General features: G+C 38.8%; 1 protein-coding gene across 4 annotated transcripts in view; it reads left to right on the top strand.

Moving 5' to 3' along the window:
• Positions 1-12,750, top strand: part of ASAP1 (ArfGAP with SH3 domain, ankyrin repeat and PH domain 1) — a 99,484-nt gene extending 86,734 nt beyond the window's left edge. For all 4 annotated transcript variants that reach the window (XM_054385513.1, XM_054385514.1, XM_054385512.1 and 1 more), the window contains 5 exons: positions 3,114-3,180; positions 5,459-5,517; positions 7,337-7,839; positions 10,934-11,056; positions 12,676-12,750. In XM_054385513.1, coding sequence (XP_054241488.1) covers positions 3,114-3,180; positions 5,459-5,517; positions 7,337-7,839; positions 10,934-11,056; positions 12,676-12,750 — 827 coding nt within the window. The remainder of the gene's footprint in view (positions 1-3,113; positions 3,181-5,458; positions 5,518-7,336; positions 7,840-10,933; positions 11,057-12,675) is intronic.
• Positions 12,751-14,289: the final 1,539 nt, after the last annotated feature.

Here is a 14,289-nt window from a genome sequence, read left to right as displayed (position 1 = left end):
CCCATGCTTTATTCATAGGATCTATATGTGAAGGGTTTGCTGGGTTTCTTACCTTTCTTTTTCCCCCTTTCCCTCTTCTTTTTCCCCCTTTCCTTCTTTTCTTTTTCCCCCTTTCCTTCTTTTCTTTTTCCCCCCCTTTCCTTCTTTTCTTTTTCCCCCCCTTTCCTTCTTTTCTTTTTCCCCCCCTTTCCTTCTTTTCTTTTTCCCCCCCTTTCCTTCTTTTCTTTTTCCCCCCCTTTCCTTCTTTTCTTTTTCCCCCCCTTTCCTTCTTTTCTTTTCCCCCCCTTTCCTTCTTTTCTTTTCCCCCCCTTCCTTCTTTTCTTTCCCCCCCTTTCCTTCTTTTCTTTCCCCCCCTTTCCTTCTTTTCTTTTCCACCCTTTCCTTCTTTTCTTTTCCCCCCTTTCCTTCTTTTCTTTTCCCCCCTTTCCTTCTTTTCTTTTCCCCCCTTTCCTTCTTTTCTTTTCCCCCCTTTCCTTCTTTTCTTTTCCCCCCCCTTTCCTTCTTTTCTTTCCCCCCTTTCCTTCTTTCTTTCCCCCCCTTTCCTTCGTTTCTTTCCCCCCCTTTCCTTCGTTTCTTTCCCCCCCTTTCCTTCGTTTCTTTCCCCCCCTTTCCTTCGTTTCTTTCCCCCCCTTTCCTTCGTTTCTTTCCCCCCCTTTCCTTCGTTTCTTTCCCCCCCTTTCCTTCGTTTCTCCCCCCTTTCCTTCTTTCCCCCCCCTTTCCTTCTTTTCCCCTTTCCTTTCCCCCCCCTTTCCTTCTTTCTCTTTCCCCCCCTTTCCTTCTTTCTTTCCCCCCCTTTCCTTCTTTTCTCTTTCCCCCCTTTCCTTCTTTTCCCTTCTTCCCCCCCCTTTCCTTCTTTTCTTTTCCCCCCCTTTCCTTCTTTTCTTTTCCCCCCCTTTCCTTCTTTTCTTTTCCCCCCCTTTCCTTCTTTTCTTTTCCCCCCCTTTCCTTCGTTTCTTTTCCCCCCCTTTCCTTCTTTTCTTTTCCCCCCCTTTCCTTCTTTTCTTTTCCCCCCCTTTCCTTCTTTTCTTTTCCCCCCCTTTCCTTCTTTTCTTTTCCCCCCCCTTTCCTTCTTTTCTTTTCCCCCCCCTTTCCTTCTTTTCTTTTCCCCCCCCTTTCCTTCTTTTCTTTCCCCCCCCTTTCCTTCTTTTCTTTCCCCCCCCTTTCCTTCTTTTCTTTCCCCCCCCTTTCCTTCTTTTCTTTTCCCCCCCCTTTCCTTCTTTTCTTTTCCCCCCCCTTTCCTTCTTTTCTTTTCCCCCCCCTTTCCTTCTTTTCTTTTCCCCCCCCTTTCCTTCTTTTCTTTCCCCCCCCCCTTTCCTTCTTTTCTTTCTTTCCCCCCCCTTTCCTTCTTTTCTTTCTTTTCCCCCCCCTTTCCTTCTTTCTTTCTTTTCCCCCCCCTTTCCTTCTTTCTTTCTTTTCCCCCCCCTTTCCTTCTTCTTTCTTTTCCCCCCCCTTTCCTTCTTTCTTCCTTTCTTTTTCCCCCCCCTTTCCTTCTTTCCTTTCTTTTCCCCCCCCCTTTCCTTCTTTTCTTTCTTTTCCCCCCCCCTTTCCTTCTTTTCTTTCTTTTCCCCCCCCTTTCCTTCTTCTTTCTTTTTCCCCCCCCTTTCCTTCCTTTCTTTTTCCCCCCCCTTTCCTTCCTTCCTTTCTTTTTCCCCCCCCTTTCCTTCCTTCCTTTCTTTTTCCCCCCCCTTTCCTTCCTTCCTTTCTTTTTCCCCCCCCTTTCCTTCCTTTCTTTTTCCCCCCCCTTTCCTTCTTTTCTTTTCCCCCCCCTTTCCTTCTTTTCTTTTCCCCCCCCTTTCCTTCTTTTCTTTTCCCCCCCTTTCCTTCCTTTCTTTTCCCCCCCTTTCCTTCCTTTCTTTTTTTTTCCCCCCCCTTTCCTTCCTTTCTTTTTTTTTTACCCCCCTTTCCTTCCTTTCTTTTTTTTACCCCCCTTTCCTTCCTTTCTTTTTTTTTACCCCCCTTTCCTTCCTTTCTTTTTTTTTTACCCCCCTTTCCTTCCTTTCTTTTTTTTTTTACCCCCCTTTCCTTCCTTTCTTTTTTTTTTTACCCCCCTTTCCTTCCTTTCTTTTTTTTTTTACCCCCCTTTCCTTCCTTTCTTTTTTTTTACCCCCCTTTCCTTCCTTTCTTTTTTTTTTCCCCCCTTTCCTTCCTTTCTTTTTTTTTTCCCCCCTTTCCTTCCTTCCTTTTCCTACTTCTGAATATAAGCATATTTTTAGCATGGCTCAGCATGAGCCTTTCCTGCTGTTTCAGTTAGACATCAATGCACTAATAACAGTATCTAGGCAGATATGTCATTCTGAGGCATGGAAGTATTTTGAATTCTTGGATCATTAAATGCCATTTTACATCTGTTTCAATGACAAAATTCACTAATGGCTGTTGAAGTTGGTTCTGAGATTGTTTAGACATTCTGTAGTAGATGAGGGAAGGGGGGGATCATAAAGGCAATAAAACAAAGTGGTTTAATTGTACCATGGGAACAGTGATGGTTATGAAAGAGAAGCCTTCTGCTGAAGAAATTCAGAAGCACTTGGGTTTGGATATTGCTGTCTTTCGACAGAATCGAGTATACCTGGGATCTTTTCTTTACCAGTGGCTGGCATTCAGGTTATGGTCATCACTTAGTTATTAAATCAGCAAAGACTCTTCTTTGTGAGGGATAAAATGCCAATTCTTAGAAACTTGGTGTTTGATGAATAAAATCGAATTCATGGTGGTTTTAAAAAAGACATGCATCATAACACAAAATGTAAACATCTGTAATAAATTTGTTACTGGCCTGCAATATCTCCTAGTCAGAAAAAATTGAAACACTATATTCAAAACAAATGCCCTACAGCAATAACTCAGCAATGTCATTCAATCTTTTCTTGCCAGCAGATGTGAGCTACCAGAGGTTTGTTTTAAAATGTATTACATGAAAGGTCAAGTTGGATTATTATAGCCCCTGCTGCTTTTTCAGTTACAAAATTATTAACAATCTTTGAAGTCTTTAGATGTGTTACATAGAGAGTACTTGGAAGAACGTACTTCACGTATAATCAGATGGGGGTGCAACTTAATTTCAGTTATCCTAATGATAATGTCTTTTTGAAATTGTGCTTTTTTCACCTCAGGTAATGATTTGGGCCCACCTTCAACTAAGGCTGCAAACAAGTTTGAGGGAATGTCTCAGCAATCAAGGTAATATTCCTGTATGCGAAGGCAAAGAGGAAAACTTACCTAAATGTCACTAATTTGTAAATTAGGAAAAAAAACTGCCTTTTGTATGAATTAAAGTCCTAGCTATGTTTCTTCATTAGTTTCCTGCATGCCTTACTACCATACACATACTTTGGCTTCACTGGGCCTCCTACACTTTGTTCATAGCTGTCCATACACAATTCATCCTTTGAGCAGGATGGACAGAACAACTTGTACCAGATCTATCTGTGCTCCTACAGAAGTGCTCTCTGAGATGGGGAATGTGGCTGCAAGACTGCAGTCCAGCAGGACAAAAGTTTTATTTTCATGTCTGCTGGCATTTCGTTTCATCTGCTTCAATGTGAAGTCTCATGCCTGTAGCTGTAGAAGTCACTCTGGGTACAGGCTAGCTTTGAAGGGGATATAAGAGGGATAATTCGTCTCAGTCTTCCAGAGAAAGTGTTTTCCAGTCCACCAAGCTTATGTGCCAGCACAGTCTGTAGTATCACAAACTGCATTTAGCTCCTAGTTCATCAGGTCAGTATAAATGTCTTTTCAATAGCTGAAGCAATAAGGATAGCCATGCATTCCTGTCACTTAGTGTTTGTTACTCCTTTGCCTGTGTTGTGTTTCCAAAGTCCTGAGGTTCAAAGCATGGTAATTCTAATAAACACGAGCCTCAGGCCACACAGCAGAGAGCTGGCATGACCACAAGTGTGCGCGATCAGGCCATGACTGGAGATGGATGTGTTACACCAAACAAATCACAGTAGAAGATATGTAGGTAGAGTTTCTGGACACTCCTCAGTCTGCAATCTGGCAGTGGATGTGTTGTTAGTAGCACAGCTGACTTGCCATATTTGCTGAATCTATTCAGGTGGCCCTGGGTATTCCGGGAAACAGTGGTGAGCACAAAGCAATATTCTTGATATATTTGTGAGATGAGGGTGAAAGTATGGTGCTCGGGCTTGGTGGCATTAGATAAAGGTCAAGGTAATTATTTATTGACTTCAGATTGAGCTTGGCTGTTCTTTCAGTTTTGTGTCATGGTATATTTTGACTATTTTAAAAAAGGCTAAGAAATCAAAAGTGATTCATCATACTCATTCTGCAATGTTAGTTTCAGAGACAAATAATACCATATTCTGGCAACTTTACTTGCTTTCCTTTTTCCTTTTTTTTTTTTTAAGTAACTGTTTTGTGACAATACTGATTTTTATTTGCTTATTTATTGTTTGATTTTTATGCCTTAAATCAATTGGCTTTCTTTTTTTTTTTTCCCCAGAGTCCTTTTGTATAAAATTGACTCAGGTGTGGTTTTGGTAGAAGAAATTTGGTGGTTTTCTGTTGAAATATGGAATGTTTTGCTCTCACATGCCACACCTGCAAATTTGAGCCAGTCTGGTGTTAATCTGGGGAGGGGAAAAGTGTTTGCAGCAAAAGCATGGATGGAAAGTTTTGGCAATATGCAGCTATCTCAGGTTTTTATGCTGTAATCAGTTTACTCACAGCTGTCCTGCTTGTATTGTTGCTTACCACTCTGAGTAGCTAACACAGCTGTAACACAGGTTTACACAGTAAAGCATGTTGTTTTCCCACAATCATCAGCACTGCCTTGGAAGAGCAGAAGTTTTGTCTCCTAATGCAGCTGCAGTTTGTGTGCAATACAATATCATACTTGTGCACGAGTCTGCAAGGCATAGGTTGGAAACTTCCTGGGAAACTTCACTGACTTGAAGGATAGCTTATGTTTTGAGTGCTTCAGTATAATTATTATAAAGACCAAAATTTCCTTAAAGTTCAGGACCTGTCCATTGATCTGGTCTTTCAACTTCACCTATTTTCAGGGTACATTTTTGCCCATACCATAGCTTGTGCAATAAATCTGCCCTGTAGCATTGAAGCTCAGTGGGGTTTGTGTATATTTTTCTCTGAAAAAAAAAATAGCAGTTCATTCTTAAGAGTGCTGTGAGTTTCAGATTAATTCATAGACAAGATAGTTGTACAAAAGAAGCAGAATAAATGCAGTTGGGTTTGTTTTGGTTTGTTTTTTTTTTTTTAATTTGGTGGGTTGGTTTTGTTTGGAGTAATTTTTTTGTTTGGTTGGGTTTTTTTTTTTGATGTGTGGCTTTTTGTTGTGGTTTGGTTTGGGAGGGGTTTTGGGTTTTGTTTGTTTATTTTTTAAAATCAGTTATAGATGTGTGGGGGGAAAACATGGAGAAAGAAAAAGTACATTTTGTAACAGTTGTATGCACTAACAATTCACATCTTATCTTAGCACTGGGACTGCAAAGACTGCACTTGGCCCTAGAGTTCTTCCCAAACTACCTCAAAAAGGTGAGTTCTCTTTGTGAGTGTTCTCATAATGACATCCTTCATGTGTGTGTGTGAAAGTAGGTACTTGTTTTAAGTATGTGGTTCTTTACCATAGAAAATTATTTCTACAATGCCACAAACATAATCTTTAGCAAAATTGAAAGGCTTTTGGAAAACCAGGAAGATTTTTAAGTGTAAATGAGTGAGGATGATTAAGGGACTTGAACATATGTCCTGTGAAGAAAGATTGTGAGAACTAGGGCCGTTTAGCCTGGAGAAGAGAAGGCTGAGAGTGGATCTTATCAATGTCTATAAATATCCTAGGGGTGGGTGTCAAGACGAAGGTGCCAGTCTCTTTTCAGTGGTGCCCAGTGATAGGACAAGGAACAATGGGTACAAGCTGGAACACAGGAGGGTCCACCTCAACATGAGGAGATACTTCTTTACTGTGAGGGTGACAGAGTACTGGAACAGGCTGCCAGAGAGGCCGTGGAGTCTCTTTCTCTGGAGACTTTCAAAACCCATCTGGACATGTTCCTATGGGATGGGCCCTAGGTGATCCTGCTTTGGCAGGGGTGTTGGATTCAATGATCTCTGGAGGTTCCTTCCAACCCCTAACATTCTGCAGTTCTATGAAATCATTTTAACATAAAATGCGAATGTGAAATTTCAACTTCATTAAATTACAATTATTACAACATGGTATCATCTTTGGATGACTTTTTTTTTTTTTTAATGGGGTGTCTGGCAGAAGCTCTACAGTTGCTTTCATAGAATTACACAAAGTTTCCCCTTCTTTTGGTATAAATAACCATAAATAATACATGGAAGACTTACTACAGTAGGTGATAGCCAAATGAGTGCTGCTGTTTTCACAGTAAAATGGCAGGTCACCTTTTTGGCTGTTAATATGTGATCCTAAAGCAATCCTGAATGCAGTTGGGTTATTCCTTCTAATCAAAATGCGCTGCTTTCATCATGGGTCTTAGCTTGACTCTCTCCTGCCCCCCTTGGTTTGTTTTAATATAGGTTTACTTGGTGTATGGAGTTTGGGTGTTTTTGTGATGTTCTTAGGGCTTTTTCTTTAAGGTAGATTTTAGTCAAGTTTTCTTAGGAAACTTACCAGTAGAATCAGTACATGACACCAAAAAAAAAACCCTATTTGAAAAGGTATTTTCAATATCCTTCCATAAAATTCACAAAATACACTTAACAAAACTTAATTTTGTTAAATTGTAGTTATTTATAATCACATTTTTATCAGCTTTGGTTTGAATATCTGTAATACAATCTATTCTATGAAGTGTATAGACAGACATGCTCACTTGCTCTCTTAAGATGTTACAGGTACTAATCCTGAGATTCAGAAGGTTTTTTTTGTATGGAATTGAACTGTACAATATGAATAATTGACAAAAAAGAGAATTTTCATTCCAGGCACATCAGTGGGTTGATGGGTTGTTTTACAAAATACATCTTTTCTTGTATTTGATATTTTGTGGTTTAGGTTCAAAAAGCAATCACTTTATTTCACCTTAAGTACTTAATTTGCAAATTGACACCTAGTAGCTGTTGGATTAAACACTCTTGGCCTCCAGGAGGAGCCGTGAAATTAGATCTCAGTGGAAGAGGGTTAAGTAAAGATGTATTGCCTTGCATTTGTATAGACTTGGAGGATATAATGTGTCATTACTGGGGCTCAGTGAGCATGTGGTCATTACACAATTGCAGTTCTGATCTGTGCCCAATCTCTTTAATATTAAAATGAGACTAAAACCAACCAACCAGACAAACAAAAATACCCCAAACCAACACCTACTGTTATGCTCTTTTGTTTTAGTGGCACTAAGGAAAATAGAAACCAGTCATCATCTTTCAATAGATAAATCCCATCAGCACACGGAAATCTTTCACAAACCCTCACTATCCATCGATATACCACAGAAACCACAACCTGGAGACTTGCCCCCAAAGCCTCTGCCTCTGGAATTAACTCAGAAACCTCATGTGGGAGATTTACCCCCAAAGCCTGGAGAACTGCCCCCAAAGCCTCAGCTTGGAGATTTACCACCAAAACCACAACTTGGTGACTTACCTCCAAAGCCACAAATGAAGGACCTTCCTCCAAAACCTCAGCTGGGGGAGCTTTTGGCAAAAACTCAAGGTGGAGAAGCATCACCGAAGCCTCAGCCCTCAGAGGCAAATCAAAAATCTCACTCCTTAGATCTTTCTCCAAACGTACAATCTAGAGACACCGTCCAAAGGCAAGCATCTGAAGAGTCCAATGACATAACACATACCCTGACAGAAACTCCTGTGCCACTTCCCAGGAAAATAAATATGGTAGGTATTATTCCAGCTAGTTGAAAGTATCCATGAAACGCTTTGAAGTTACTGTGGGGGAAAAAAAAAAAAACAACAACAAAACAGAAAAAATAAACCACCCTTGAGCTATGCACACAAAGCAGCATAATGTTATGGGCTAGGATGGGGAATGAGGAGGGATTATTTTGTATTCCTAAGCATCTTCAGCATATACTGGAGGTTTACAAGGCTTCTTGTATGCTGAAACAAATACTGGTAACATAAAGCAATAATCTTAAGAGCATGACACTGTGTTTATATTTACAAGGGAATTTAGGCATTTTTCTGTGTCAGTCATACTTCTGATTTGATTGGCAGTTTGCTGTCTTTGCTTGCTGTTTTGTATGCCTTAGATCATTAGAATATTTATATATTTGATGCTTTAAGAAGGGATGTCAGTAGGTAATAAATTAAACTGTGCCAAACTGTCATGAGTACTTAATATTGATACATTTAAGTGATTAACAAAAGTTAAGATATACTGCTGAAGAGGCAAAATCAGCATTACTGGATGGTGTCTAGGAGCAGAGTTAGTCTTGTTCAACCCCAGTTCATCTTGCTAACCAGTGCAGTTTCTGTCCAACAGAGGATTCTTCATGCATATGTATATTGAAATAATTTTATGAAAGTTGAGAGCTCTCTTAAGATTTTCATCATTAAGAATACATCAAAATGGAGTTGGTTTTGCTTGTCAAATTGGCTATGCAAAGCACTTGTGTAAAAGGAAGTAAGACTTCTGTTTTCATAGTGAAAGCAGAGGGCTATATCCTCTCTGCAGAAACTGCTGAAATGCTACACCACAGTCCAACAGCAGGACTCATGGCAGCAGCCATTAGTACTTGTGGGTACTTCACTATTGATTTTGACTATGTAGCCACTAAATAGATGAGTGGACTTACCTGGAAGTTTTGGAAAATTAGCTGTTCAGAATTATTAGGTAAAAAATACTAATGCTGTTAGCATATAAGGACTTGAAATAATATTTTTGGAGCAAGTTTCATTTCTGAGTGCTTTTTAAATCACACTGAGCATTTGAGTGTTTGTGGTGGGGTGGTTTTTTTGTTTTGTCTGTTTTCTATAAAGGAGGCAACATACTTCTTTTTAAACAAAAGAAGTGTTGAATGTAAATAAGAGCATGGAGGCATTATTAATGACCACAGCATCTGATTATTAATCAGTTTAAGTCCATTCTTAGTAAGAACTAACATTGGATGCTATGACTTGGTGGGAAGGTGGGTGATACATGTTTTGTAGTCATAAATTACATGTCCTGGAATTGCTTCTATTTCTTTACACTCCAGTGCTGTAAACTGTGTTCTGAAAAATAAATCCTCTCTTCAGAACAATCTTTTCTTAAACCTTCCCAAGACTGAATACAGCCTGGGCTTGAATTCTGCTTTTTTGCCCTTCTACTCAGTGAAAAGAACAGAATGTTAAAATATCATCTGCGGCACTAATCAGAAGGAAGCAGAAGCAATTGCAATCATTTTCTCTGTGTTCTTACAAGCTAAGGTGCATACAGCTCTCTAAGTTTAGAGGAGTTTAACTTTTAGTCTCTTTATTGAACGAGACAATTCTTATCTAGCAGAAGTAGTTGCTTCCCTTTATCACTGGATGATTGATTTGAAGCACTCTTAGTTTGTAAAGGCTCTCTGGAGCTGAAAGCTGGGACTGGCCTCCGAATACCAATTAATATTGAATTCCAATCCCTAGTGATAGTTGAGATTTGTTTTGTTTTGTTCAAATTATAAGAATTTCCTTTTTAAAAAAGAGAAAGTGTTCTTTGAAGTAACTTCTTGCTGCAGCAAACCCTTGGTGTAAAAGCCCCTTTGATCTCATATGAACTTCAGGTATTTCTGTTCATTTGTCTTGAATATGCGTCTTTTACGTTGTTAACTGCCTTGTCCCTCAGATACCTCTATAATTGTTATTTTTCTGTACCTTGAGTTTAGTTTTAGTGCTCTTCCCTGTGTCTGTTCTGCAGTTGATCTGCAGGGATTTTTTTTCATTTTTTTTTTTTTGGTCAAAACATGCAGGTATTTGAAGTGAGAAGGTAATAGTAAAGAGAAGGTTCCCTAGGAAATTTCCTCTGTGAAATTACTTTTGGCTTAAATTTCTCTAAACCTGCTGATTTTTGCCTTCGTAGCCCTTCTGCTTCTCGTATCCTTGGACTCTTAGCTTTTGTGCATTCTTGTTATCTGACTACTTCTGGTCAAAGGAGGAACTGTACTTTTTCAAGAAGTGTGGGTATAAAAATAAGGAATACAAAGTAACAAGAGTGTTTTGCTGTGAATATCGCTTCCTTTCTCTATTTGGAAATAATTTAAATCATTTTCCCTGCAGTGAGAAACATATGTTCAGAGGACTCCACGGCTCAGGGTTTTTCATATGAATTAGCAGTATGCAGCAAAGTGTGACCTAGAAAATACTTGGACTCAGAATGGTAGAGCTGTGAGGAATATCTGTTGTGAATTATCATCACAAAATAGTACTGCCATCTGAAAGTAATATTTTTAGTAAGAAAGAGCTAATTATCCGGATGGAAATTCACTCAGTAATTTCCAGTCCTGCAAGCAGATCTCTACACTAGATCCAAAACTAAAACTGTAATACTGGGGTTCAGTGCAGCATTCTCCTCAGTGCTTATACCTCTTGTAACATTCAGAGGAGACCAGGTTTCATTTTCTATTTGTGGCAGGTGATTTAATGAAGTGTGCACTAAAGGAGAAGGGGTGTTTAAGGACTAGAAAAATGTAAAGATGTTCTTTAAGCTTTCTTTATTGAAGGAAGTGTAGGTTACATAATCCATATACTGCACATTAAAGTCTCTTGGGAGTTCTGAATCTTAAAAAAACCTATACCTGTGTAGAATTTTTTGGGGGTGGGTTGTTTTTTTTTGTTGTTGTTTTGGGTTTGCTGGGGGTTTGTGTGTGTGTGTGGTTTTATTTTTGTTTGTTTTTGCTTGGTTCAGGGTTTTTTAATAACCTTGTAGAAGCAGGGTTTTTGTCCCTGACTGGAGACATGTTTTTGCTGTTCCTCATGTCCTTCATCTAAATCTTCATTCTGCTTCTAGGGGAAAAACAAAGTTAGGCGAGTGAAGACCATTTATGACTGTCAGGCAGATAATGATGATGAGCTCACATTTGTTGAAGGAGAAGTAATTATTGTAACCGGTGAAGAGGACCAAGAGTGGTGGGTATGTGTCTTTTTCTTGTATAGTTCTGCATAACTTCTTCATGGCTTCTAAAGGAAAGCTTGTTTTTCCAGTGTTAGAGGGCTTGTTGTTATTTTTAATTGTGGGTGTTGGGGTTTTTATTTTGCCTTTTTGGGGGGGTTTGGAGGGGGGTGTTTTGCCTGAACTAACATCCAGCCCTTAAACTTCTATTGGAGAAGGTCTCCTTTCTCTGGTAGGGTCTGTCTTTTCCTGGGAGTCTGCTAGAACCATCCTGACTAGGTTCAACTTTGACTTTATTGCTGGCTCACTCTTTGTAATGCACCGTAGCCTTTCATTAAATGAAGAGGTGGTGATTTGTACTCTATTCAGCATGCTTGACAGTCTACTTCTTGTGCTCAAAACCTGCTACATCATACTTCCCCACCTAAGAATTATTACTAGGGAAGAAGAAACAGATTTCATTGTGTTTAAAACAAGTTCTCATGCTGCCTGTGATTTCCTAATCTGAGTGCAGTGCAACTTTTGCTGTTTTGAGTCTAGCTTTCCCTCATCATTTAAGTGTGGAAGATTTTCTACTGAAAAAATGGTATCAAAAGAGCAATGGCCAGTGAAAAAGCTTCTCTATTAGTCATATCATCCACTCCCTGGTTATGGTTGTCTTCACTGATGAATCTGTTCTGTGAAGTGGCATTTGAAGATCCCTGGGTACACGCCTGACCAGTTCTGTGCAGGCTGCCGGTCCAAGTTTTTCTGGAAAGGAAAACAAGGGCTGTTGACTCATATGCTTCAAAAAATTTGGCTCTGCAAGAGGAAATGGCTGCCCTACATGCTTCCCTTTCCCATTTTGTTAGCTTGCAGAAGAGGAAGGAGGTACACTATTATTCTGAAAGTAGTGAGAAGCACTGTAGCAGGATGAGAAGAGGGTTATGTGATCAGTCAAGGCTGCCACTCCAGTGCTATCTGACAGTTCTTTAGAATTATGCATTTTAAACATGTAAAGTTCATGGGGAAGGTGCCATTATTTTGGGGAGGACATTTAGAAGTTGCTTGGCTATTTCTTTATAAAATGATTATGATGTGAAACATGTAAGGAGATTTAATCAGACAATACTGTGATTCGTTCTGAACTAGCATGCACATAAATCTTTAGAAGTCACACTAATTCAACGAGAAGAGAGCTGGGCCTTTATCACTTCAAGTGAAGCATGCAGATTACCATAAGCAACTTCACAACTGTAGCAGACATTTTCCTTAAGTGAGATGTTTAGGATTTATTCGATGCATAGTTTTCAGAGATCTGTATGTCATTACTGAAAGTTGGTTCATCAGCCAAAAGAAAGTCAGGCTTCTGTTTTGGTGAGATTCTTGAAATGGCATTTGTAGGGTTGCAAATTCTGTTTGTAAATTTATTCTCCCTAGATTTAGTTGGCTTAGTTTCTCTTATTTATAATATGTTTGCATGGTTTTGTTTTGTCCCTTTACAGAAATTGAAATGTTAACTAAGGTCTGCTTTAAACTGTCCAAGAGCTTGCAAATGCTCTGTAGGATTCACGCAGTTCTCATGCTTTTGAATGAAGTAAATGCAGTTTACGAACTCCATGTGTAAACACACGTATGTACCTTTTTCTCCTGTGTTGCAGATTGGCCACATCGAAGGACAGCCAGAGAGGAAAGGGGTCTTTCCAGTGTCCTTTGTGCACATTCTATCAGACTAGTAAACATGAACAAACAAAAAATCCTAAACTTGAGCATTGCACATTCTTCATGCAAGACGGGCTTTTTAGCAAAAGCGAACGCTGCTGCCTCCCTGTAATCCTGTGCACAATTGTATATATAGCTGCTGTTACAAATTAAGAATTCATTTAAGTTTCACCTCATGAGGTTGAATTATATGTATTGTAAATATACTGTGTTATTCTGCCTTTGCCAGTATTACGGTAGCCTTGGAACCTGGCACGCCTTATTGGGTTCATTGAAGCCATCCTTGGCATCTAGCACTTACATCTCTGTCTATGCTGTTCAAAATAGGTATGAACTGCCAGCTTTCCAAACATAAGTGGTCTCTGTCAACCATGTAACTGTACAGAAATGACTGTTCCTAATAACTTGGTATTCTCAATATTCACTTAGCAGAAAGTTAGAATGAGTGAATGGTTTTGGACAATTTAAAAACCAGTCTGCAGTTTATAAGTGTATGCAGTTTACAGCTATGAAACCCACTTCAGTATTTATTTAATATAGTGCTCAGTTTAAGTGTAATTATGAAGACAAATATTCACTGACTTTACAGATACAGTAATGTTTTACGGTGTTCATACAGCATTTCATGTTTATAATATGTGGACCTATGCCAAACTGTGATTGCAGTTCCCCTGTGATATTACCTCACTATAAAAAGTTACAAATTTATTTCATTCAAAAACTTCTTTTAATGAAAATTAGTCATATCGTTCTTTAGTAGATATATGTGAAATTTGCTGGTTTCTTTCACTGAATTCTTAGTAACCGAGGACTTCTAGAAAATGCTAACTGTTGACATTATGCATGCATTTAGATGCTTACTTGAAACCTGCCTTTGTACAAAAGTAGTACTGTAGTGGTATAGCTACATTTGAGGAAAAGAACATTTTAACTTAATTGCTATTCAGATTAATGTGAGCTTGCAACAGTATTTGTTTATAGCTAAATTGGCTCTTTGAAAAATGATTTTGTGGAGTTTTTTTTCCTCTGTCTTCAACTTTGCTAAAACTTAGTTACCTAAAATAAAATTTCTTAAGTGGTGATAAGAATAAATTTAAATAATTTTTAATTGCTCTAAAAAGTGGAAGTTAAGATGACCTCTCATGCATTTGATCAGGCTGTTAATGATAGAACTCAGATTATAGGTATCAGACTGGTTTTAGTAGAGTTCACTAAACTAATTTCTAAGAAAATCTTTGGAAGGCTGTATTTGACCTGAGGTTTCTTTAAAGCTGGTATAAAGTTGCATTGCCAGAAAACACTTAAACTGGAAACTTTCATTTCCTACGTCACTTTCAACATCATATTTTAACTTCTGAAACATAATGCAGTTGTGTTTTTCCCATAGTTTGCCTGTAGCAGGTTCCATGACTTTCATATGTAGTTTAGTATTACTTGCTTTAAATGTTATTTTGGCTTCAGTAACTTGTACTGCTATTTCAAAGCAGACTCCCTTGGCTGCATGGAAAGATTTTCATTTCATAAAAGCACATCTCAGACTTTTTATAAGACTG

Source organism: Indicator indicator, chromosome 12 (genome assembly GCF_027791375.1).
Source record: "Indicator indicator isolate 239-I01 chromosome 12, UM_Iind_1.1, whole genome shotgun sequence".
NCBI classification, from domain to species: Eukaryota; Metazoa; Chordata; class Aves; order Piciformes; family Indicatoridae; genus Indicator; species Indicator indicator.
This window is presented reverse-complemented; position numbering and strand designations above follow the sequence as displayed.